This window comes from Ixodes scapularis, unplaced genomic scaffold (assembly GCF_016920785.2).
Source record: "Ixodes scapularis isolate PalLabHiFi unplaced genomic scaffold, ASM1692078v2 PGA_scaffold1__304_contigs__length_218370807, whole genome shotgun sequence".
NCBI classification, from domain to species: Eukaryota; Metazoa; Arthropoda; class Arachnida; order Ixodida; family Ixodidae; genus Ixodes; species Ixodes scapularis.
In genome coordinates, this window is record NW_024609846.1 from 47,992,782 (window position 1) to 48,019,886 (window position 27,105).

General features: G+C 44.6%; 1 protein-coding gene and 1 pseudogene across 1 annotated transcript; one reads left to right on the plus strand and one right to left on the minus strand.

Annotated features, from left to right (window-relative positions):
- Window positions 1-9,322: 9,322 nt before the first annotated feature.
- LOC115309076 (TNF receptor-associated factor 6) lies at window positions 9,323-13,939 on the plus strand. Its single transcript, XM_040500502.2, has 3 exons — window positions 9,323-9,621; window positions 10,951-11,275; window positions 12,780-13,939. Exons 2-3 carry the CDS (start codon window positions 11,006-11,008, stop codon window positions 13,836-13,838), a joined length of 1,329 nt encoding a protein of 442 aa, XP_040356436.1. The 5' UTR covers window positions 9,323-9,621; window positions 10,951-11,005; the 3' UTR covers window positions 13,839-13,939.
- Window positions 13,940-16,378: 2,439 nt separating this feature from the next.
- LOC115314742 lies at window positions 16,379-25,739 on the minus strand (annotated as a pseudogene).
- Window positions 25,740-27,105: the final 1,366 nt, after the last annotated feature.

A 27,105-nucleotide genomic window follows, 5' to 3' on the forward strand; every position in this document is an offset into this window, starting at 1 on the left:
TCGTTATTCGGGGGAATTTCTCTAGTTGCGGCCAAAAAATGAGTTGGAGGAATTTTCCGAAAAGCAAGACGGCCGCCTCCATAATTGCTTTGAGTGGGAAATTTATTTCGCTCGTCGCTGTAAACGTAGGACTGCTGGAACGATGATATTGGAGGCGAGTGAGATGTCCACTACGTTTCTGCACCAAGTGTGCCAAGTTTCATTAAGACAGCAGGTGTGAAAGTTGTTTCTAACGAATGAAGAAATAAAGCTGTACGGTATATCCAATATTGGACCCAAAATGTTGTGTTATAGCGGGCTGTGCAAAGTGCAGATTTGGGCACACAGGTGCTTGGACCTGACAGTAACATGACACAGCACTTATTATACAAAAAAAAAAAAAAAGGTGGCATAGGAAAACCAGGTGAAAATTTGTTTTGGGCGGCGTAACTCAATGGGAACCGGTTTTGACCACGAAAAGGCTGTCAAGAGAATACCACTGGTCGGGGGAGGTGGAGACTTTACAGGTAAAAAAGGACTAGTAGACTGTACTCCCAATTGAAACAACTTTACGAAGGGTGGTTCCAAAGCCGAGAAAACGAAGTTGTCAGCCAACACACGGTTTGGCCGCCAAGGGCTTTTGTGGTCAGCTGTTGTGTAATAACCTGTTGTGCGAGGTGCTGATTTTCGGCCCACAGGTACTTTGACATGACCGTCACTTGGCACAACACTTATTATAACAAAAATAGTTGGCATAGCGAAACCAGGTGGAAATTTGGTTTGGGCGGCGTAACTAAATGGGAACTGGCTTTGACCGTCAAAGGCTGTCAGAAAATACCACTCATCGTGGGAGGTGCACACTTTACAGGTAGGAAGGGACCAGTGGGCGGTACTTCCAGTTCGAACCACTTGGCGATAGGTGGCTCTAAAGCCGAGAAAAAAAAAATGTTGTCTACGGAACTCGGGGTGTCAGTGTTTCCATATCCAAAAGGAGGCTTATCAAGAAAGAAACCACACCACATAAACTTCCATACTCAAACGCCGATTCTCCAGTGATTCCGAGTTTCATGGTTGTTTTCTTTAGATTTATATTTGTCACTTTTTTTACCGTTCAAATCTTTCTGCATGAAGTACAGATTGCGTGCCATATTTGTCCGGAAATATCATCGACACGTACGTTGGGGACGAAACTTCTTTGGAGGGCATTCCTCCAACGAAATCGGCACTGCATACCCGCGAGTGTGGGATGGCATTTCAGTTCGTCCCATCGGCGCTGACACATGTAGGCGTTACTGGTACGAAAACAAACGCAGAGCGCAAAGCGGCAGTGTAGAATATGTCAGCCGTGCCGACAGAGTGGCAGACATGATCGGGACACCAAAGTTCTCGCGTCGCACGGCACGGCTCCATCTTTGTCGCTGTCCCACAAAACATCGGCGAGGTGAAAAACTGTGAAACTTTGTCTCCACGAGATACGACGCATAACTATTGAAGCACTTAATGACGCAGCACAGGCAGCACTTCATGCTGTGAACCCAGCGCAACAGCACCACTCCGACTTCAACGCGTACCAACGTACGCCGGCGTGGTTTCGGTTTCGTTTTCTCTGGGGTGATCACTGCCTACCTTCGGTACCGGCCGCGCGGCGGCGCGCCAGTCGCCTCGCACGGAGTGTATAGAAACACGAAAAACTGATAAATGGTAGCCAAGTTGATAATTTTCGTCCATCATACCTTTCTCGGATAAAAGTAGCATTTGTGACATGAGGCTAGTGCACCCTCTTTCTGCATTGCTGGGACCTGTCTCCCAATAATTGTATAATAACAATAACAGCGCAGCAACAGTGATCAATAAAATATGAATACAATTGATATATTTCAAATGTGTTCTAATGCTGGAAAACCATAAACTCTTTTACAGTCACTAACTGGTGAACCTTTCTTGAAATAATGACTGAGGGAGCTAGGAAGGTCATGAATACTGACCATTAACAGCTACACCACTCATAAGATTGCCAATGGCATGGAATCTGTAAATATTTGTCTTCTATTGGAATTAATAACGAAATTTACTCTGAGCCGGCTCTCTATTATGACGCCCCCCCGGTGTGGCAATGACATTGTTTGTAAACCCCACTACAATATTTCAATAATAATATCTGATGCCTATGCATTTTCACTTATTGACAGGATTTGAGCCATTGCTAAGAAAGTGTTTTTGCCATACTTATACTGGGCTCTGACAGAAGAGCAAATAGCTGAGCAGGCAATGTCAGGATGAAAAAATGGCTATACTCCCATTAACCTCGGAGCCCCACCAATTCTATGCTATAAGTATGTTAGAGCCTCAGGGTCATGACCCACATCATCGACAATTGCTAAGCTCAGTTTATTCGTAACATTACACCTTATGTCACAAATGAACATATTGAATGTTTTTACAAACTGATTTGATTATTCAAATTCTTCATTACTGCAACTCTTTAAGCAAAGGATTTGCAAGTAACAAGCCACTAAACCCTAGCTAATGCTAATTTTATTTCATAATGGTTTTGATGATGATCCGACAGCGATTACAAAACAGAGGAGCAACATCAATGAACAGATTTTGAGTTTTATTGAATTAAGAAGTATACAGGGAGAAACTGAGAGAGAGGAGGCGATGAGAGCAAGCGGGGATACCAGAACACCAAGCTCTGATTAGAATGATTGGTGGATGGACGCAGAGCCCTTTGTCTCTACTCCTGTTTGAAAGCGAGCGCAGAACACCAGACGCCGGTGTTTCGCATTCGAATGCATGCAAACAATAAGTACAGTTTTCCATCTACCCGCTAATCATTCCAACCAGAGCTCAGGGTTCTGACGTACCCACGTGCTCTTGTCACCTCCCCTTCCTCAGCTTCTACCAGTACAGAACAAACTTTAATGAGCAGTGTTAAATACTGATTGAATTTTTTGCATTCTTTTTGTAGTAGTTTTGGTCTGAGGATTTCTTGATCTCGCTGGAGAGTGAGGACATCAATTTCTAATATTTGTCCTTCCATGTCCAGCATTTACGTCTCCTCAGCTGCTTTTGTCTGAACCTCTAGCAAGTGAATTTTTGCCTCAGCTACGCGGGTGTAGATAGCTGTGGCATCTGCAGCGGCGGAGCTCCTTTTCACTAACCTGTTGGGTCCCTGTCGAGGCTGGGTCTGCCTGCAGGGCACCGCTCCAGAGGGCATTGGAGTGCTTCCAGAAGGAACTTGAGTCATTGACGTCTGATCCTGCTGGTCACTGTCCTGAAACCATAGATACATTTGCACAATGATACTGCAATAAAATATTCTATCGAACGACCCAGGTTAAGGGATGGTGGCAACTGAAGGATTATAAAGTGGCAGAAATATTATTGCTGAGGCAAAGCGAGCAAAATAATTCAATTCTATTTATATGCAGTAGCGAGCAGGCCATCATGCTGCCACCGTGTTTCTTCTCATGTGAGCAGGTACACACAACTGCAAGAATGTCAGAGTTATCTTCACGTGCAAATATGCTGCACGTGCTTGCACACTTGGGGCACCAGCCATGATGCAATGTGCTTAGAATACTGCATAAACTGGAAAGTGCCAGAATTATCATTCGTATTATAAAAACAGTGGTATATGGCCAGTTTGAAATAATAGATATTGGTGAAATCTGGTGCTGTCAAGAATTAATAGGCCATACCGAAGAAAGCCAGGCTTGTTACTTAAGTGGAACATGAGGAATGAGCATTAGGAGAGCGCCTATTTTCACGACTTGGTGTTTCACTTCCAGGTCTCTAATATGTGCTGCAGTTGCAGATATACAGCTGTTTTAAGAAATATTGGCTTGAATTGGTTATAATAATTTAGTTAGAATGGTCCATTCGCACAGTGATATACGTTAAATATGATGGTGTTGAACTTTGTGTAAACGTAATGCTGATAATAAACCAAGCAAAATGTTGTGAAAACCCCTTTGATTACCAAAGAAAAGGCTTTCTCAAATAGTTTTCAGCAATATAAAACTCAGTAAAATTAAACAACTGTAACATATTCTACACAATCATTATGTAACAAAAACATAGAACGTGATCATTATGTCTTGAAGGCAGAAAGTGAAAAAGGTAAAGCAGGAAAAAAATCCAGCAGGAGGCAAACAAAAGAAAAAGAAGACATATAATGACAGGCAAGTTTTTATTTAAATTACTTCCTAATATTTAGTGATGCACAATATACATAGTGTTAATTTAAACCATATGGTTACCTTGACAGAAATAAAGCCAGGGACAAATATTTATTTGGGCTCTTCAATGATAGGGCACTCCTGAAGATCTCTACTATTTAATGTTTCAGCATGTTAGAAAAATATCAAAACTTATAGTAAAAAAAAAAAAAAAAAAAAAGAAAGCGTCACACATAGAGGTTATGAGTATAATAATGCATTCTTCTCGCGTTCAGTGAAATTTGGAGCCCGTTTACGCGTCGTTTCTTCATTTCGAGTTGGGGAACTCAAGTGAAAACGATTCTCAGTGGCAGTCGTGTGCTAGCATCCATAATAAACCACACGTGGACAAATGTACATATATTTTGTATTTATTTACAATTTTCAAGAAAGTTTTTGTCATGTTTACAAAAGTCGGTGTCAGAGTTGTTGAATGAAACAATGTTTCATCTGGTAATCACAGAAAAAAAGAAAAAGAGCAAAGAACAACCGCCGGCGCCGACTACCGCGGCAAAAAGTGTTGTTTGCATCTCGTGATGTCTCTCCGCCAATCGTATTCGTTCCTCTGAGCGTTCCCTAGTTCGCTCTGTTTGTCCCTAGAGTCCCTACGCAAATCCAGCTTTTAGCTATGGGCGCGTCTGTAAACCCGAGTTATCGTTGCAACCGGAATGTAAACACGTGCTTATCGAAGCTCGGTTTTAGGCGTTAAGCCGACTTAGGAAAGATCCGCTTTGGGTTAAGGTAAACGACGTTGGTGCATCCGACCTTTAATGGCTCAAAAACTCATTTGAGGATTTCGCAACAAAAATTTTTTTGAGCAAAAACAAAAATGTGCACTTTTTTTTTTACTCAAAGCCAAAGACGAAATTTTTATAAAACAAATTCACCCTGTACTTGATTTTCACCACGATCGTCAAATGGGATCGTTTTGTTCTGCCTTTCACATGAGACCAATTTTTCAAGAACCATTTTCTTCTACACCCACTTTCAATGCTGCAGAACAAAGTGCTGCGAATGTATGTTGATTAGCCATGATGTCACTTCCGGCACTCGAACGAGACGGACGGGTTTTCATGAGCTCCGTCGAAGCGGTCGGAGCGGTGGGCCGTGGTACGTCTGTTTCTGGAACCGCTGTCGACTGTCAGATAATACTGCCCCAACTGCCAACCGGATACGTTATTACCAATACTGTGTTCCTGCACTGCGACGTAAAAGGACGACCCCATTGAATGCGAGACTTACGTCAGGAGCTCGAGAGGCTGGATGTGATAAAGGACCTGGTAAGCGCCGGTCCCCACCAGATGAATCACGTCTGGATTTTCCGGTTGCACTCGCTCGCGGCGAAGCAAAGCTTCGTCGACGCCAAGGAGCTGACCATCAAAGGGGGGTGTTGCCTCGTTATCAACCCGGCGAACACAGCCGTGCAGTTGAAGCTTCACTGGGTCCAGTACGACATGCCCAACAGCCAGGTGAAGAAGGAACTGGAACGCGACGGCAAGGTCTCCGAGATCACCAGGGACCTCTTTCGGGAGAAATGATTTGAGGCTGTGGAATCCAACACCCAAAGTGTACACCTGACCCTGAAGGACGTCTACACAGTCAACTGCCTCCCGCACGAGATCCGCCTGGAGGGGTGCAAGGTACGCGTCGTGGAATCCGGAGGTGCACAACTCTGCCTTTGCTGTCGCCGTACGGGACACATTCGCCGGGATTGTTCCGCCCCCCCCCCCCCCCTTCCCCCCCCCCCCCCTCCCCGTTGCCCTGAATGCCACCGTTATTGGCATGAGGCAGAGGACTGCGTCAAGACCTATGCCTCGATGGCCCGTGACCGCAAGACGGACGAAGAAACCGACTACATGATGGACGACGCCGAAGCGGTGGAGGCGGTCGGTGCTCCCGCCCTGGTCTCACTATACCGCTGTTCGCGATAAGGGAATGATGCAGTTTTACTCCGGCACGCTCGATCTTCACGACGTTTCCATTCGATTCGCTAAATTGAATGTCGCGAATCGAATGAGGACGGGCACAGCGACGCGCGGAAAGCGTGTCACAGGCCACGTCCACCGAGCGGGATTGGCTAGGAGGGCTCGTAGCGTCCTCTTCGTCCGGACGTAAGCTGAAACAATATATACGCACCGCGGGCCAGTGCGCAGCGCAAATTTGTCACGAGTGCTGCGTGAGCGTTGGGCCGGGGCTGGTGTCCAATCAGTGAGAACGGGACTCCAAGCCAAACGCTCACGCGGAGGTCGCGAGTGATTTTTGCCCCGCAAGGGACGACCCATGGTGATGTGGGAAATTTATGCGGAGCGCAAGTTCGTCCGCTTCTTGCACAAGGGTTCCGATGATGTAAGAACGCCAAGCACCTAATGGCTGATCGAAACAACATAGTGGGTAAACCTCGAGGCTTCTAGCATTGACGTCTACCCACTATCCTTCCAGCCAAAGCCAATCAAAGCTCGGCGCCGTTCTGAAGTTACCGCAACCCCTGAGCAACAAGCAGACCACTTGTTCTCCGCATCGGTACGGCCTTTTGTTTAGGTGATGCTGCACAATAGGGAGGACGAAGGACGGTTCGGAAGAGACTCATTTCAAAAGTCGGCGCCATCGTCTGCCAGCCATTGCTTGATAACGTACCCTGAGCATCTATTCGCGTCTCCAGCTCGACGCTCGCCCTCCCGCGGCGGAAGCGGAAAGCGCTCTAGTGAGGGTCCCCCGATTCTCCTGCTCTGCGGGCACGGCGGGATTGTTCGCCATCATGGCTCGCGAAATGTCACTTCCCAATGCAAACAACACTCTTCACTGTCCCAACGTGGTGCTGCAGCCGGTATGGGATTTTACCTTATGAGAGAGTTTTAGTATTGCGCAGAGAAGCAAACGCAAGCGGGGTGCGTTGCGTTAGAGTTGCGTGACCCACGTTGGGGGGGTGCGTGCGTCTCATCGCCATGCGCCATCCTTGACCGCAATTTCGAGCTCCGCGTACGCCCAGTATGGAACACGCAAAGCTAACGCAAACCACACAGCGCTTGCGTTCGCTACTCGCTACTGTTTCAACGGCTTCCAACGCCAACGAAACGTGCTGCAGTGAGCAGACGTACAAGCAGATAGGCGTTCCTTCGAACTGGAAAGGCTGAGATTGGCCAAACGATGGAGCGTAAAAATTAAACTAAATGTTACAAATAGATTGGTCATTAAACAAAAATATGTTTTTATTTTTATTTTTTATTTTATTTTTGGGCATTTGGTCTGGTAGGAGATTGGCGGCGACTTTGGGCGTTTTGCCGATTGTCAAAAGTTGCGACTTTGATGGCAAAATATACTTTACCCACAATAAATGTAATTTTACATGGCTAGAATATTTTCATTAATTTTGAGACTATTTTTATTTTATTACTTGGTAATTCAAAATGACACAATTGGCACCAGTGATGATAATTAGTACGCTTTTGATTGTCATATCTATTCGCGCATTGAAAATTAGATCAAAGGCAACAAATTATATTAGAGCTTGAAAAATTATGTATTAAAATATCTGAATTTTAATATTATTAATAATTAATATAAATCGCGAAAACGTATGCTCTAATTAACGCCAAGATCACGAAAATATGCCAATTAACCTGGTATAATTTTGTTTCTTCTTAGCATATGAAAAACTCTGACATCGTTATCAAGACAGACAAACAGTCAAACACTGGATGTAATATAAAGTGCTATGCGTCACGCGTTGCTATGAAAAACACACACACACACACACGTCAGGTGTCTGACTTGGATTCCGTCTTTTGGTCGTTGCAGTGACAACAGCGTTTATTAATTTTTACGTTTTGTATGCATTTTGTAAAAGTTGGAATCATTCCCTTATTATTGTGCTGGGAATAATGTTAAATCAATTAATCATCTAAATACCCAAAAACCCATTGAAAGGATCGCAGTTCGTTGTTTCCTATGACAATTATCTGAGCGAGAAAAGACAGCGACAACGCACAAATATCAGCACTGATTTTTTCAACAACTACAAATATCAGCCTGGATCGAACATGCATGTATGTCACAAAATAAAGTTTCCATGAACAACTTCTATAACTAAATGATTACGATGTGAGACACATCTTGATTTATCAAAGAATCCGAAATTAACACCTATATCGAGAAATTCAGTCCAAAATAGAGGTTAGTTTCGGTTTCGCTCCAAAACTAAACGCGCATCATTGCGTGGATACTACTCTAAACACCGTTCCTGTCTTCAGGATAAAGAGGTGACCTGCGCTCATAACACCCTAGCTTCCTCGTATTACCAGAAATAATTTGTGTCGCTCAGTGAAGCCAGCACACTAGACAGGCTCAACAGCGGCACGCGTCTCCGACCCTCACTATAACCACCATCTTGGAAGATGAGTAGCGCCACCTATAGTTAGTTGGAGTCGCGAATTGGACGCGAGGGCAGCATCAGAGTTCTGCGTAAACTCGGATTGAATCAGCGCTTCGTGCCCAAGAGATGGCGACCATCGATGTTGCTCAAGGGACTTTTGAAAAGTAAAGCTTTTTAAACATTCAACAAAAGATTGCGAACGACCATTTAAAATGTGCAGCGATATACAGCAGGAGCTGTCGCGTTGGCGTTTAGTCAACGTGGTTTAAGATATTTACTTTAGGAGCTTTTCCTCTTAATATAATAGTATAATAGTATAATAGCTGTCGGAGATACGCTTTAGGAGATGCGTGAAAGGAGCTTACGCAAAAAAAAAAAACGATAAATGCAGCGGCGTAAAAACGCGTATAGATTACTACAGAACAAGTATGTGATAAATCAGACGTATAGGCAACCTGCAATGCTGTCTGGTTTGGCGCCATCTAGCGACAGAAGCAAGAAATAGTGGGTATCCCTGGGTGTGGCGGCTGCATTGTTCATGCGTGAGCTTTTACTCTAATGGCGCCGCTTATCCTAGTGTCTGAAGCAAGAAATACCGGGTATCCCAGGAAGCCATGATCGCGTAACGTGCCAGTACAGCGGAAGCTACGGCCCTGGCGGGCCAATGGGAACGAACTGCGTATGAACGGAGCGCGCCTCTTCTCCGAAGAAGTATCAGGCCTTTCGCTGCGTCATGCTCCAATATGTGTGCGTTACGCTCTTATATGTCACGCATTTCGAAGCCTTTGGCACGCAATGTGGGGCTTATCGTTCACCCTTTGCCGAGTTAGAACGAGACAGGGCATAACCGAGGGCTCTCACTCTGCCGGCGCCGCCTGACTGTTGCCGGCTGGCTATGGGCCGCGTCACGCGGCTTCCCACTCTTCTGATATCGCCGATTCCAGGAAAATCTGCTGGAACGCAGCCAGTGCATCGCGCGAGATAACGGCGGGCTGCAGTGGGCGTCAGTCCTATCTCAACGTCCTGGCTTTGCGGAACTCAAGATCCCTGGTATGTACTCTACGTACGCAGTTCGAAGTATTTTATGTCTTCTAAAAAAATGTTGGCCTGAAACTACCGTATTCTTCGGCCTATTAGTTGCTTCGTTCTATAAGCCGCACCTCCCTATAAAGGACTGTTAAAAATGATATATCTTTTTAAATGTACGGTCGGCAGAGTCGCAGGAGCCTACGTCACCAAGCTTCAGGCCGCCTTCGGACAGCCAAAAGCAAATTGCAGGGGAGCAGGACGTCGACGGGAGCGTTGCCGTCCGAATATTGTTGTAAGTGTTGATGCAGCCTATATCTAACAGAAATAAGGTTTGTACTTACAAAAAATAAATGCACGTAAATCGCACCGTCGTATATGATGCACCAATAAAGGCTCCGTAAATAAAAAAGTGGTAATGAAGTTAAGGTCTACTTAGGCGTACAATGCAAATAAGGAGTAGTTTCCGATCACTACATCCGTTATATCTTAAGAAACGATGCGAGACACAATACTAGTGAATTTGGCTTTTAACCAAGAAGTAAGCATGCTTTATTAGAACTTGCCACATTACGGCAAATATAAATATCCGCAAACGTGTTGCAGCCTGGAGGACAGCCTCACCGACTAGCTTTCCATCAGTGAGAGAACATTCTGCCTCACTGCCTTGCGAACACGCAAACACTCTCCTAGTCTAGCTTTGTTGTTCCCTTCGTGTTCAGGAAGCCTTCACTGGTAAGTGATTCTACTATGTTTTTGTGTGTTCGACAGTCTAAATGACTACAGTTTTGACCATGAATTGTGTTCAAACAGTAATTTCTTCACACTATGCCAAAATATTTTTGTATCAAATACCTATAATATAGTCAATAATAAAGTTGTGCTGTGTGCGGTTCCAGTAATTACAACATATTGTATCACGCCATCTTCACTTTCTCAGAATACTATCAAGTAGTAGCACTAAAAAAACGTTTTTTCTTAAGGGGATGGAGGTAGGGGAAGGAGTTCATGGCAGCCCTAGACTCGCAGTATGAGTGTGGGGGGATGGATATATGCATTTCTAAGCCAGCTTCGTGAATAAAACCTAGAAATGTGCGTACAGTTTTGCGTTATTAATCGGAAAGTCCGGGGTAAAGATCCATTCTGCCATGTAAGTCTCCCGTTATCATGCACTTCTTCCGTGTTGTCTCAAGGCCCTTGCAGCCCCCATATTAGGTTATCTATACTTACCGCATGTTGGGGGTTCATGCACGAGCTGCATGTCGGTGGCGTCCCCACCATTTATCCGCGCTGCTCTTCTGTCCGGTGTTTAGGCAGTATTGATTCTAAGGTCAAGGGCCCTTCATTCTGCAGGTCTCTTCTGGTCGTCGGGCAAAATCCTGTGACTGGACACCTTGACCCTTTGAAGATGAAGTCCTTCTTCATATCGGGATTTTCCGACACTTTGAATTGGAGGCCCCTGTACTTCCAAGAGTCCTCCGTTGCGCACATTGTATGCTCCCTGTGCGGCGTGGTGTCGAGAAATGTTGTCAGATTGCCCTGTGAGCACACACTCTGCTCGGAATGCCACGAGGATTCCAAGAGGCGAGGGAGTACTTGTCCACTGGATGAAGGATCCTTCGCCGACGATAACATTCTTCACCTTGATATCTCGGGAGGTTACATCCTGAACCATACGGTAAGTAAATCCAAATAAAGAAGCTGCAGAAATTATAGATATATTGTTGGAGCTTTACAAGCTCTTGAAACACTGCAATATTTTTTCTCGTTTTTTATAGCCAGGACTCCGCCTTTCAGAGTTGATTTATCGTGAAATTTGGAGGGTGTCTCTCGGACTTTCTTTATTGCCGAATATTCGGAATTTATGGGAGTTTATTTTTGTGTGATTCCCAGTTTTCTGAAGAAGGTAGTGTATATTTGCTATGTTCCTAAAATTTAAAAATCGAAAATAAAGATATATATTAATTGGCGGGTGTAACTCTGCCCTAGATATATAAAAACGCACGTGTACCACGCGACATTGGCACCCTTGCCATTAGTAGTACTACCATAAAATCATTAGAAATAGCCCACCTAGAATTAAGAGAAAACTGGGAGTAAATAAGCAGTGGGCTAACTTTCGGTGTGCAATCAAGAAACGTTTAAGAAATTTCACATTATATAATGTGCTTCTGTCAAACTTGTTATCGCGGCAAGGGGCAATGAAGCAAAGATTACTGAACTTCCCAGTCAGCAATGTCATATTATGATAAATGAACTCCTTGACGCAGTCGTTGGAAAGCTTGTATTCTCTTCATCCTTTTCTACCGCTTCTCCCTGCGGCTGCGGTGGGTGGAGTGGGGAAATAGAAGCCTCAGCTGTCCCTCTTATGGAATCTAAAGGCTCGTTCACACAGTTGCGTCGACTGCGTTGCTCTGCGTTGCGCCATGCAGCACAGCGCCTCTCCATTGGCTCGTCGTAAGTGTCGCCGTAGCCACAGCTCCACGCCAACAGTCTTAAAAACACGCAAATGGTTGCGGTCGCACTCAGACGCAAATGTGTGGATGAGCCTTAAGAGTTTATGACTTTCACGGTTATCAAATCACAACTCTCCCTTCCTTTAAGAAGTTGAATCTGTAAACCAAAACAGTGATTTCTGTCGTGGCCCAGAATTACAATGCCCCGGTGTCCTGAAGGAACCCTGAAGGAATAAACGTTGAACCTTCTTCGGTCAATATTACAATATTTTGAAGGAATCTGAAAAGTCCTCTCGTGCCTCTCATGATGACTGCTGAACCTGTGCTGTCACCAAACTTACTCGTAGAAAACTGAACTTTTTTTTTTGTTGGTTATCATTTTTCTTGAAATTTTTTTAATAAATCTGAGTTCAAGAAACGTTTACCGGCGAGATTTTTTTTTCTTAATTTTTTTTCGGTTTTATTCTAAAACATGCCACCCTTTCTATAGACCACTCATATTTAATTTTAAAAGAATGAATGTTAAACTTTTATTTATTTTCTAAAAAAAAATATTTTTACATATATTTTCCTAATCGTTTCAAATAATCAATGTGAACAACTCGCATGTTTTCGGAGATTTGCCTCCGGTCTCCAACTCGGATATTCGCTTGTTGTGCCGTCTTTTCGTTTTCAGGTTATAATTATATAAGGGCTGAACATTTCTTTCGTTTTTTGTTTTCACAGGTAGCCTGCAGCAATGCACCCAATGGTTGCGACTTCATAGGTCAAGCTTCCAGACTCGTGGATCACTACAAGCAGTGCTCGTTTCACGTCGTGCCTTGCCCCAGGTGCCAATCATCAGTGCTAAGGACTGAGCTCGTGGGTCACTGTAAAGACGGCTGCAGTTCTGCGTCCACTACACCCGTGCCCATTCCGTATTATATAAACGTGAATCATGATAACTTAGAAAGTACAAGCAGGGAACTGAAAAGAGAGATGCTGAAGATATCCGAGGATCTCTCCTGTCTTCAAACCAGCCTGAACCAGTGGCGTGAGGAAGTTCGAACATTGGAGAAAAGCGCAAACGAGGAACTGAAGGACAGAACACTCAAGATCTCTGACCATCTCTCCGGTCTCCACACCAGTGTGGAACAGTGCCAAGAATATGTGAGGGAAGCAGCCAGAAACACCAAAGAGCATTTGGTCAGAATCGAAACTCAAGGTTTTGCTGCAGCAAAAAAAGAACTGAAACTTGCCATTGAAGACACAGTGAAGACGCACATGGCTCAGGAGTTACGTGTACAATACGAAGAACTTATGAATGTTACGAAGGGTGTATCCGATTCCGTGCTTGGAATTGGCGCAGACAAGGAATTTCACTGGTACTTGAAAGGCTGGGAAGACTTAAAAAAGAATGCTTCACACGTACAGCCTACGAACATTGACAGCCCCTTACAGTATGTATGTGGCTATAATGTGTGCATCCGTATTTTGTTGCAACGATTTCCATCTAACACGCATTTAGCGATGGGTATGTGTATCCATCCAGGTGTCAACGATTCAAAGCTGGAATGGCCCTTCAGCAAGACTTACACGCTCGGTGTCATTCATCCCAAAGACAAAGCAAAAAGAAATATTGGTAAAGTCGATGCAAGTAAATATTCGGACGACCCGAGATTCCAGATGCCAAAACAAGGCGGTAATATATGCTTTGGAAAGATTTTCGGTGCCGCTAATGAGCTCGAATGCGAAGGCTTTGTTATTGGCGATTCGCTGCACTGCTTTCTCCAATTTGAGCCGTAATGTTCTTTTCCGGTAGGTTAATAATTTATTATCGAGAGGAGCAAAAAATGTTCTGCTGCCTGGAAAAAAACGCTTACCTGATCCAAATAAACATAAAACGGATGGAACGACTCATTCACCTCGTTCTTCAAAAAAAAAAAAAGTACGCGACACGCGCCTTTCAGTGTATTTACCTGGAGGAAACGGGAATTCCTTTTTGTGCGCACTGTAACTAGCACTGATAATCTCATTGCAGCTACGAGTATAACATAAAATATAGGACTTCTCTTCACGACAGGCTGCCACAGTAAGCCGGCATCCAAACGAAGCCGCAGCGTGTATATTATTGCATATTGTATATTAACATAAAACTCCGCTCAATTGTAGATATTTTTTTTTTTAAGTATGCACTTTCCTTAGTGAGGCCGAGGAATGCCGCAACTGCCATAATAGGATGTAACTCTCTCTAAATCTGTATTAAACTTGTCAAAAATCTACGACATGCACCAATTCAACAGATTCTGCTACTTTGGCGGGCAACAAGCCTCGCATCGAACACTGCGCTGCCTACGTCAGATATATTACGAAATTCATTGTTTTTGTTTTATGCTGAGCTCGGTATTTCATTAAAGGGAACATTTGCGAGTGCGTCGGTTGGCGGATATCCCCCTCTAGCCGTCTGCTACGTAGATCCCGATATAGCGCGTGTATCTCCCCTCTCTCTAGATAACATTGTTTAAGGCAGGGGTCGGCAAACGTTTGCAGTGGCGGGCCGAGGCGTCACGAAACCGACACGGAGTGAGCTGGAAGGGAAGTCGCAAGAGTGAAAGGGGAAGGGGGAGGCAAACCAGTAAAGAAAAAATATACAAAAAACACTGGCCCAAATTCGCATTAAGGACTGTCCCAAGAATTCTGATGAACCCGCAGAGCTCGACCCCATGAACGTTGCATTCTTGATTGAGCAGTGACCCCTTGGGTAGCTCTATAAACGCGAATAGAATTCTCGAAACTTTCCAGAGCGCGCACAGGCGGTCTCGTTCCGCGCTCATGTCTAGGCGCTCTAGTGTCTCGAGCGCTCCTGTCGGCGCTCTCGTGTTGTGCGCTCTTGGGTTACACAGCAATGTAAAACATGTGGCAAAAAGGTTATTGCGAGCGCGGCGCCCGACTGGTGTTCATGCGTGCGTGCACCTGGACAGTGCGCGTGAACAAAGCTTTTGGCAAGCTTGCAATTGCACCCACTTGCCCGCACGAGCAGAGGCATGGCGGTCCCCAGATGCCCCGTTTGCAGAAGCCAATAGGCGCTTTTAAAAAGCTGTGCACGGGCGCAGCCATAACCGTCCTTCACTTCATCGTTATCACAACATGATAGGTTATTTCCATTTTATATTCCATTGTGTCCAACTGCCTAGCATTCATATCCATGGAGGCTTGTCTACGTCCTTTTTACTGGCTCGGTATAGACAAGCGACGATAAGCAATGGCGGCTGTAATCTTGCGCGTGTTTAAAGCGTCTGTACTTAAAGGATTCTTTATAACAGAGCAGGCGCATGTCAGCGGTGAATGATGATCAGTCCATTATACTCGTACTTCGTTTCAGCTTAAGATCCGATGCGACCGACGCGACGTGCTAATTTGACCAATGAATCGAGCTGAAAAGCACAGGTCACCATAAAGTTTCTGTTCATACTTGGCTCAGCGATGGTAGAACACGTTCAGAGATATGACGTGGTGCTCTTTTGATGCTCTCTGATTGGTCCCATCAGCTCGTAGCGTCGGCAGTGTGTGGACTTAGGGTGAAACGGGGTGTAGTTCGCAGCCAAACGTCGCTGCACGCAGCCGATTCCCGACGAGGCGTAGCTTTCCCCATGGAAACACGACATTAGGGGAGTGGATAATGACGCAGTAAGGGGTAGCGGAGCGGGCGTATGGCGTCAGTGCTACAGACAAAAGTAAATTGATAGATCAAAGAGCGCGATAAACCTCCTCTCTTTCCGATTACTTTAGTTTCCATATGAGCGGCTTCTAAGAATCCAAGTGTGCTTAGAATTCAGGCCCTTACATTCACCCACAAAAGAAGCAGAACTCACGAAAACTTCCCATTAAAACATTTTCGTGGCACACGCTACCCCAAGAAGTGTAAACTTGTCTCGATAATTCCGATAAACCAGCAGAGCACAAAAGTGTGTAATCTCTGGAGCGCCTTCGAAACCACCCAAAGCTCCCCACAATCAAGCATGGCAAATCGCAACGCGGCCATAATACACAGATGACAATTTTTGTATTCCCCTGGTTTATAAGAACGATCAAGGCAAGTTTGATTTTTTGTTTGCAAAGCAAAAACGTGTAGTGGCAAAAAAAAACAAACAAAAAAAAACGAACAGACAGAAGTAACGAGGCAGATATATCAGAAGTATCAATCGCATCATCCGACTTTTTTTGTTTTTGTCATATCTCCGGTCTCAAACAAAACTACAAGAACGGTGCCAGGGCAACATCACCCTAAAGATAGCGACCGCTTCGAGTGTTTTTCACTTCGCAGTCAGGCGCGGTACGCGTCAGTCTTATCTCAACTCCTGGCTTTGCAGGTCCCCAAATCGCACGTATATGGTACGTCTGTAGACGCATACGGCATTCCACGTTTTTATGTCTTTAACAAAGCGTTCGCATGAAACTGTCCCAATCTGCGGTGTATAACTCGCACCGTTGTAAACGCGGCTCCTCTATCTACGGTTCGCAGAGCCGCTTCAGCCGCGACTTATGTTGCAACGCTTCGGAGCGCCTTCGGACCGCCAAAAGAGCAGGCCCTTGGGGGGGGGGGCTCTGCCGTTCCTACTTTGCTGTTAACGTTGACAAAGCCTACACCTTGCACAGATCAAAAGGTACACGTATGATTTGTACGGTTGTATACAACGCAGTAACCAATTTCTGACAAAAAAAAAGAAAAGAAAAAAGAGTCTTATACACTTGACATAATGGTCCACATATGCGAACATTGCAAAAACCGGTAGATTTCGATCACTACATGAGGTATGTCCTGAGCAAACATGTAAACATGTACGAATTAAACGTGTTTCCTGAGAACTTGCCACATTGTGGCAACAAATATTGGCTAAACTTTTGTCGCCTGATGTTTCCCAATAGTAGAACCACATTCTGCCGCACAGCATGGCGAACTCGGAAACATTGCCCGATACTAGCAAAACTTGTTGTTGGGCGAGTTGGCTTATGAAGCTGAGCAAACATGTACGCGAAAAACGAGGGCGAACACAAATGCTCTCGTCTTTGTCTCCTCCTTCGTGTTCTTCCTTTGTGTTCGAGCATACAAGGTTACGCATCACCCTATTGGTTGATTAGTTCCTTTCGGGGGGTCTTCTCCAGTAGATTCAAATTGGCAAGCATGTGAAACATGATTAACCGAAAAAAGAAAAGCAAAGCCAGCTTGCGAAAAAAAAAAAAAAAAAAAAAAAACACGCCACGCTGTTTTGGGTTTGCTGCACATAAAACGTGTACTCCATCACCCTCTAACGCGGAGCTGTGTACATAGGGGAAACCGGCCGATGTACAAATTACCGCTTACGTGAACGCACAAATGCAGGCACTTTAAGAACTGATAACTCCATTCCTCCGATAGCGGTTCACGCCACCGTATGCCTTGGATGCGCGCCTGACTTCGCGGGAACCCAGACAAAGGGGGGACACCGCAATCGGTTTGGACGTGAGATAATCAAAACCTTTCTCGTCGAGAACGCAGAAAACAACGTTTTATCGGCTTCAGTAACCTTGTCAAGACGGAATATAAAATTCCTCGGGCTTAAAATTGAAAAAAAAATTCTTGCTTCGTATTTTTATACAGCCTTGATGTTCGTATTCCTCAACGGGTCATCGGTCTCTTAGCTGCAGATGATAAATTTAGCCAGTGCAGTACAACCGCTAACCTGAGCTTTCTAACGTTCATCACGCAGTAGTGATTACACGAACGCGTGCCAGTACAAATTCCAACTTCAAAAATATCGCAACTCCCCGTAAAAACTTAATCGTTACTGTAGTTCCTCCCTTGCCTCGTGACTTCTTCCTCCCCTTTCCTATCCCCCAGTTTTCCTTCTCCCTATCACCTTATCTTTGTTGGAATCTCGTTCAGGGTGCAATTTTGCTGCCCAAAATCATACGTTGTGGCTCAATAGAAGAACGTGTTTTTCCCGTGCTTGTCCTCCGCGTTTTATTCTTTCTATTTTAAGTGCTAATTTTCTAGTCGCTCGCTTTTACCACTCCTAAAATATTTGTATTCTCAAACGCGGGAGCATACCCACACCTGCTGCAGTGGACTGCTAAATGGCCGGACGGATTCGTACGAGGAGAGTGGCAGTGCTCCCTCAGTCTGTCATTAATGCAGCGTCCCGTTGGGCCCACACAGGCCTAACCACAAGACAGCGGAATGCAGTACTCAACACTCAAACGGCAGTGGACGAAACGATTTACATGAGGGAAGAACAATTATTTTTCCTGAGTGAAAGAGTGTAGTGATAATTTTTTTTAAATTCCATTATTTACCAGTTACTTTGATAAAAAAAGATCACAATCAAACTCGTACAGCGTACCAATTTATTGACACTTTAGTGTGTGCGCGTGCGTGCGTGTGTGTGTTTGTGTTTTCATATTGCCCCGGTCCTGAAGTAATTATGGATGTCGTTCATCACCTTCCCTGCGCCTTTTCACATTCTTCGTTGATGCATTTCGAATTTTTTTACAAAAACACTGCTCGCTTTTTGTTTATATGAAAAAGATAATAAAACCGTGTTTTTCTTTGCAGTATACATCTACTTGTGATCTCCTTTCGCCTCGCATAGATCGCGGGGAACAAAATATTCTAGGCTTCACTTGGCGGCAGCGCGGCCTGTCAGTCCACGCGTGGCTTACCATTTTTATCCTTAATGCGAAAGCATTAACTATCCCATGAAGCGGAGCCAACCACGTGTGTAACCGCAAAAAAAAAAAAAATTTATTGGCTCAGCAAGTCGGCTTTTAGATAGCCACTGGCGGTCGCTTCTGGAGGGCGGGTAGTCGGTAGGTTTGCGATAGAGTTTCGTTTGTAGTTCGTTTTCCTCCATGTGCATGCTCACATGCGAGAAGCCGACCGATATGTGTGAGTACTCACGTGAAAACCTAATGATCGGATGAACCTCATTGAAGCGTTCTACTGAAGCTGAACGATTGGTCTTCAGAATATTGCCGCGCGCGTAGGTGGCCAAGCAGGCAGCGCGCTCCTGGCCAGACGGTTATCGCGCGTGCCTCTCGCGCAGAAAGCCAGGGTTCGATTCCTGGCCGCCAAGACGCATTTTTGTAGACTCTAACGTAACGTTCTGGTAAATTTGAAAACCGTGTTGCTGACTCGAGGTTAGAATGTTCGACACGCCGAACCTTCTACGCCGATTGTTCCAGAAGCCAACGCGTGTACAAAAGGGGCTCCGCGTGGCAAGCCGGAGTCAGTTTCGCCCCAGAGTTCGATTCTGCTGTCACGCCGACTTCGACGCCCGCGACGCTCTGCTTTCTTTTGTTCCTTTTTTTATTTTTGAGCACAAGTTTGCCCCATCAAATTTTAGTTCAGTTTTTGTCGCCTCATCACTTGTCATTCGTGACAATATGTCCAAATCAGAAAAAATACCGTCGATAAATGTCTTATAGAAAATGGGGCGGAGGGGGCACGTGTCAATAAACTCTGACTCGATGTTGCCCATAATTTACAATGCTGCTTACGGGGAGCTTCGGATGCTCTCAAATGCGCTGTAAACACGACCCACGCTTGAGTTCTCCGGGTTCAACAGAATTATCGAGACAAGTTTAAATTTATCCAGGAGTCGAGTTGTCACCAGCATGCTTTAATTGGAAGTTTTTCATGGGTTCCACTTTTTTCGTGAGTGCGTGTAGGGCTTTGAATTCTGAAAGCTCTTGAATAGCGAGATAATTGAAGTAATCGCCAGGTGAGGAAGTTTACCGCGCCTTTTTCACTGTATATTGACTGCTGTCATAAGTTGTGATGTCATACGCCAGCTGCGCTCTCCCTTGGCACGTTCTGAGTGGGATTCCGGGGTTTCGGCGTTTCTTCCTGGTTAAATTCAAAGGGTATTTTTCGGAGGTTATTTTTAGCTCAAAATTGAGGGTTCATCGGAGTTTATTTTCGTTAGATTCCAAACTCTTGGCAATTCGGAGAACAATTTTACTTTGTTCGAATTTTGTTTTTTCTGAAAATTTAGTAGTCTTGTTATATATATATATATATAAAAAACAAGAAAACTAAAGTGGCCTTTCCTCAGGACCGCTTGCTCTATGCTCTTGTCAAATTTATATATAAAATACCGTATTTTTTCTTCCGTCGTGATCTCAAAAAGTTTGGGATAAATCGCAATTAAAGACAATTTTACCGGTGAATGTTTTTTCGGAATTTGTTTCGGATTTATTCGTAAACACGGAACTCCAGCTCTGAGCCACCCCGGGATGTCTTGAATTCACGTAGGCAGCTACGCTTCAGAATTCGGGAGCCAGCTGCGCGTGTCGGTGGACTCCTGCGGGCTCTGAGTATGATTATATAAGGAGGACTCACCGCCGCCTGTGGCCTATGTTTTAAATATACTGGACTAAGTGTGACCCTGCCGGCGGTCGCCAGCGAACCAAATGATGGTTCAAGCATTACTCGCTTCGGACGGTCGCTTGTGGATTAAGTATTCACCGCAGTCGACCGCCTGTTGACTAAGAATGCCGGACTATGTATGACGCGCCGACAACGATCGCCTGCTGACTAGGCATGCTGGGCTGCTTGACTCGCCGCCGGTGGTCGTCTGGGGACAAAGTATGCTAGACTGACACCCCCGTCAGACCGACTCATTTAGTGTCGCTCAAGCTAGTGCGCTTCAGCGGATCAAATGCCAGTGCTTTTTCGATATTAACTCGGAAACGATGTTATCGACGATGGGTAAGCTAAAAAGCACGCGAATTACTCAAAGAAGCACGCAAATTACTCAAATAAACGCTCAAAATTCTTATTATTCTTTTTTGTATCCTTTTTAAAACCATGTTACGAGACATTGATGCGTTAATAGACTACTTCCATAAACCCCTGCTTGCAACACTGCGCGCGTTGCACTCTGGGAAGAGCGTCGTTTTTGGTCTCTGAGCTCACCTAAGTGGCCACGCCTCGAAGCTTTAGCACAAGCCCAAGACGTACAGCTAGTCTTAAGACATGCTTGTTGTACTTTTGTACTCGAAGTTTTCTGTTAGTTTTCGAGGTATGTGAACGAGGCAGTGCTGAGAATCTCGATGCTGCGAAACTCGGGTATCTTGCTTGTGTACGAGTCGACAAGCTGGAACAACCAGTATGCATACATCGAGCTCGCACCTTTACACTAGCGCTGGTCCGGAGGTGTTTTTTTTTTTTTTTGTGTGTGTCTATAGATGAAATATATAAGTTTTTGCAATTGCCGTTTTTCTTAATACGCCCGAATATGCGAGGTGAAACACGGAGGCGCCTTTGAAAAGCTCAAATCGAACACACTCCTCATCTCTTATCTGTACTAACCCGGAGAACTGCATGAAGCGAAGTCCCCACCCGCCTGCAGTTTACTAATATTCAACATCGCGTATGCGCATAAAGTTATCTTGCAATCATATAGGCACCATTTGCACATACATACCGTTTTAAGAAAGCAAAAGTCGAGCACTTGCGTGAAGAATGTCGCACCATTCGTCGGAAGTGCGCCGGACGGGCGTGAACCCCCCTGCGGTGCACCAAACGAACGAAATTATTCAAAGCGCATTTGACGGTTGCTAACGGCCATAATATTTGTTATGTGTTTGTTTTCTTCCTGGCCGAGTATGCCGAGATAATTTCAGACACACCGTTCAGACGGAGATCCTGGGCGTCAGTAAAAGCTCGTACACAAAGGCTTATTTATTTATTTATTTATTTACTTATTTATTTACCCTCAAGGCCCCGAAGGGTATTGCAGAGGGGTGTGTGTGTGTGGGGGGGGGGGGGGGGGGGGGCGATTAGGTGATAAGGGTACAGTTGTTGATACATAAAATATAATACAGTAATTAATGCACGCTTGCTCAGACACTTCAAAAAAATTTACACAATGTTATAACAGTAATACCAACTAGAAAATGGTTAATCAAAATGAACAAACAATGCATTTTTAAAATCAATAATACTGGTTATGGAGGCTATGTCAGCGGAAAGGCGATTCCAATCAGAGCTAGTGCGAGGAACAAAGGAGTTATAATAAGTGTTAGTTTTGTAATTTGGGATACCGACTTTGTACTGGTGATCTACGCGGGATGAAACATAAGTAGGTGGCGTTAGAAGTTCACGGCGCATGAAACGGTTATTATGGTAAATCTTATGAAATAAAGCAAGGCGGGAAATGCGTCTACGGTTCATTAGTGTGGGTAAAGCAAGACTATTTTTTATTGAAGTAGCACTGGATGTACGATGGTAATTACAGAGTATGAAACGTGCTGCATGATTTTGAACTGATTCCAATGTTGCAATGATAGTATTATGACCAGGGTCCCAGATAGAACATGCATATTCAAGTTTAGTACGTACTAAAGTAGTATATAAAAGGAGTTTTAGTGACACTGGTGACTCTGAAAAATTTCGTTTGAGATATCCAAGCATGCGATTGGCGTTGTTAGTTACGTAGTCAGTGTGAGTTTCCCAGGAAAGATCAGAAGTTATGTAAACACCTAAGTATTTGTAAGAGGACACAGACTGGAGCGGAGTGTTATCAATGTAGTAATTCGAGCATATGTTAGTATGACCGGAAACTCTCATGGATTTACATTTTATTAAGATTGAATGCATCAACCACTTGTCGCACCGGTTAGATTCAGAATTAAGATCAGATTGGAGAAGAGAGATGTCAGAGTTATCAGTTATTTCTGTATATTGAACACAATCATCAGCAAATAAACTAATATTAGAGGAGATACATTCAGCCAGATCATTAATATAGATGAGGAAAAGTAGCGGACCTAAAACAGAACCCCGGGGAACTCCAGATGCTACGGGAGAAAGTGAAGAGTTAGTACCATTGGGGCATGCACAAATTGAGAACGGTTGGTTAAAAAAGATTCTAGCCAGCGTAGCACGTTCGGATCAATGTTGAGTTTGCTAAGTTTTAATAGGAGTAGCCGGTGAGAAACTTTATCGAAGGCCTTAGAGAAATCAAGGAAAACGCAGTCTATCTCGGAGCCACGGTCAAGGACAGAATGAAGCTTATTAGTGAAAAGCAGAAGCTGTGTTTCACAGGAAAATGATTTGCGGAAGCCGTGTTGAGTTGGGCGAAAAAAGAATTCGATTCTAGGAAACATGCGAGGTTAGAGTATCTGATATGTTCGAGTATTTGACAAGGAATGGATGTTAAAGAAATTGGCCGGAAGTTGTTCGGTGAGGAGTGGTCGCCACTTTTATGAATTGGAATCACCTTTCCAACTTTCCAGTCTTCGGGAAGGCAACCTTCCTCCAATGATTGCTTAAAAATCATTGATAGTATAGCTGATGAATACGACTTCGTGTTCCTTAAGAATTTAGAGTTAATATTGTCGATACCGGATGAGAAGAGCTTCAGGCTATTAATCATTGCAGCTATACCATCATATGATATAAATATTGGATTCATTGGATAAAAGTCAGTGCAATTAAAGTTGGGGTACACAGAAACATCGGTGGAAGAAAAAGATTGTATAAATATATCGTTTAGCAATGAGGCACACTCATCTTGACCTACTCGTTCCCCATCGGCGTTTGTAAGCTTCAGGTCAACATGGTTATCATTAGGTTTGATTAAGTTCCAAAAGTGGCAAACATTTGTAGATAAAATGTTGGGCAACGTGTTAGCAAAAAAATTGGGTTTCACTTCTAATACTGCACGTTTATATTCGTGCTCGGCGCAATGATAGGCGTTAAATTGACTATCTAGTCTTGAAAGTTTGGCTACACGAAAGAGGCGTTTCTTTTTATTGGAAAGTCGTTTAAGTCTGGTGTTGTACCAAGAAGAATTACTTTTGGAAGATAATGTGCGAACAGGAATATAAGTGCTTATTAGATAGATAACTTTGTTTCGAAACAGGCACCAATTTTCATGTACAGAGCGTTCAAAGAAATTTTCCCCAAAGTAACTTAGAAATTCATACAATTCACTATTTATAGCCGTAAAATTAGCTTTTCCGTAATCACGAATCTGTTTAACTATTTTCGGGGAATGACTTGTTGTAATATTTAAGGTAAAATGCAGCAATAAATTATCACTAAAACCAGGTAGGTAGGGAATAGGGGAAACGAGGTCGGCGAAGGTTGACAATACAAGATCTAAAACTGAGGCACAGGAGGGTGTAATTCTGGTGGGTCGAGAGACTAGCTGAGAGAAATTGTAGTCCGAACATAATTTGAGGAATTTGTCACTGTCAGACGAAAAAGGGCTTGCGTAAGCTGTTTCCGCCGACCACACAATATTTGGATAGTTAAAATCACCCAGAAGGATGAAGTTCCCTGTGGGAGATCGCAAGGTCACTGTACTGATTACGTCATGAAGTTTGTTCAGAAAGCTATCGTCACTTGAAGGAGGGCGGTAACAGGCACCCAAGATATATTTTTTGTGATTCACGGAAAGGCAAACAAAGACTGTTTCGAGGTCACTCGCAACATCCAAATAAACGGAATCTATATGTTCGGCGACTGCAATCAGCACACCTCCGCCTTGGCGAGCTTCCCTATCAGTGCGATAAATTTTGAAGCGTTTGTCAGTAGTTAGGATTTTGTTATCATGAATCTTGCTAGAGAGCCATGTTTCTGTCAAAACTACAACATCAGCCCCGGTGGAGTCAATGGCAGAGCATAGATTGTCGCGATTTCGCATGACACTTCGGATATTAGTAAACAGAACATTAATTATTTCGGGCGCGAAAGAAGAACCGCTACCCCTCGCACAATGTAAGGGCAAGGCAGATCGGGCAGATGCTGCGCGGGGACTTAAATATGGTGCCACGTTATTTTGGAGGGATGACGAAGGTTGATTATTATCACCTCCAGGGCTTCTTGTATGTGTATTAGTCTTGCCCGGCCTTCTGTCATTTCCAACTTCATACACCCTGTCGTTCGCATTTTCATATATGAAACATTTATTGTTCACGTAAAGCTTATTCTAGCGCAGTTGGAAGACGCTCTTTTGTAATTTTCCAAACTCAAAAAAGTTTCTGTCTTGCTAGGCGCGTAGCCGGAGAAAAATCTTCATTAGCCGTTATGCCGCCGGCTTTAAGCTTAGGTCGTGATTGTAGGATTTTTTGTTTTGTTTGGAAAGAAGAGAACTTGACAATCACTGGTCTGCATCTTCCGACTGCATACGAACCAAGCCTGTGAGCACGTTCAACGCATTCATCGGAAACTTGCAGACTGAGTGAAGTAGATATCGCATCTAATATTTTTATTTTTGACTGTTCCCAAGATTCAGAGGCGGAATCTTCAATACCGTGAAAGATAATATTGCTCCTTCTTGAGTGGTCCTCAATATCGTCCAGGCGCTCGTGCAGTCTTTGGTTGTCCTTAATAACAGACTGCATTAATCCCTCGGCGGCCAATAGTTCTTCCCGGGTTGCATCGAGAGTTGCAACTTTGCACTCAACTCCATCGAGCCGATTTTGGATGTCGGTAACCTTTAGTTCGAAGGATTCTTGCTCACTCTTTAACTCGTTAATAAGGCTAGCTTGGCTTTGGTCAATCTTGACCGTACGTTCATTAACGTCTTGCAAGAGCTTGAACATGTCGTTAAACTGCTTGGACTGATCGATGGACATGGGTCCCGAATTCGCCTCGGCGTCACCGGAGCGTAACAAGAGAAGTTTTAATGCATCAGCGGAATCTAGGACAAGCATCGCATGTGTACACAGCCATGCAAAGAGCACAAAGAACAAAAAAAGCGCAATGACCGTGGGCACGGTAACTCGAGAAGCCATAAGTTATTACTTCGTCTAGAGTGTATATAATACTGATATCTTACCTGTGTGTAGAACAAGAAAGGGTTCGTCAGCGACATTGCCGCTAACGAGTCACCGTGCCCACTGGCGTCGGCCACACCATGCGATGCTTTTGTAGCAACTGACGTGGCTGTCGCAGTCGATGGTCGCGCTAGGTGCGGAGGAATCGATGCAGGATTTTCGATGAGGGCGACGTCTCCCAAGGCCGGTGAAGACGGGCACTTCCATAGAATGACGCTTGATATCCGGGCTTTGTCAGCGCTGGTGCAGGCACGCGTTCCGCGATGTGATGGCGAGACAACGAACGCCGGTATCGAAGGCGCTCTCATTGGGGAATTGTAGTAGACCGTTTCCGCAGCCCGCTAAGCACCCGGATAGCGCTCTGTAATCCGCCACAAGACCTTGAACTATACAGACAAGGCTGGCGGCGCGCATGCGCAGCTGCGGCGTTTTCTTCACGGATACCGTAGCGGAGGAGAAAAACGGTCTACTACAATTCCGTACTAACGAAGCCTGCGGTACCGTAGATATAGCACAGAGCCAAGGATCCTTCGGGAAACAGCGTCGACAGCAAGCATGCCTGTATGTAGAACAAGAAAGGGTTCGTCAGCGACATTGCTGCTAACGAGTCACCGTGCCCACATAGCGAGGAGTAGGAGACGCTTGTTAGGGTCTCCGTCGTAACGATCTCAGCGTTTGCGAAACCTTAACCTCCTATCAGCATAAACCTTGAGTGGGATAAATATGATGACACGAGGAAGACATCATAGTAAATTTTGTGCAGTAGTGAGGTCGCATTTATTGCATTTCCTTAAAAGTTCATGCGTTCACGATGGGCTCAACCTTGACATTCCTGTGAGGATGCGGCTTGCTTTTGGCCCAATGAAGTAATAAGAAGCGGACATTTGGCAAACAAAATACGTCTAAAGCTCAAGGTGACCAAATTTCACTACGTTTTTGGTCCTGGCCTTACTACTGGTCAAAGCCGCTAAAAGCTTTTGTTTTAGTCGAAATACAAACCATAAGTGTTGCGAACCGTTTCAATTGTTTATGAAAGTAGTCTTTGTTCAGTATTTTATATCCGAGAAGAAACAAATGCAGTTTAGCAAGCACGGAAACAAGAAATGACCCGTTGTCGTACCCGCCACCAAGCAGCAGAAATGGCGGCGCATACTAGGAAGGGGTAGTGAGATCAGGCACCGACGAGCGGCGAGCGTAGAAAGGTCCCGGATGTACGCGGCGGCGCTGCGGTAGTATGAGCTCG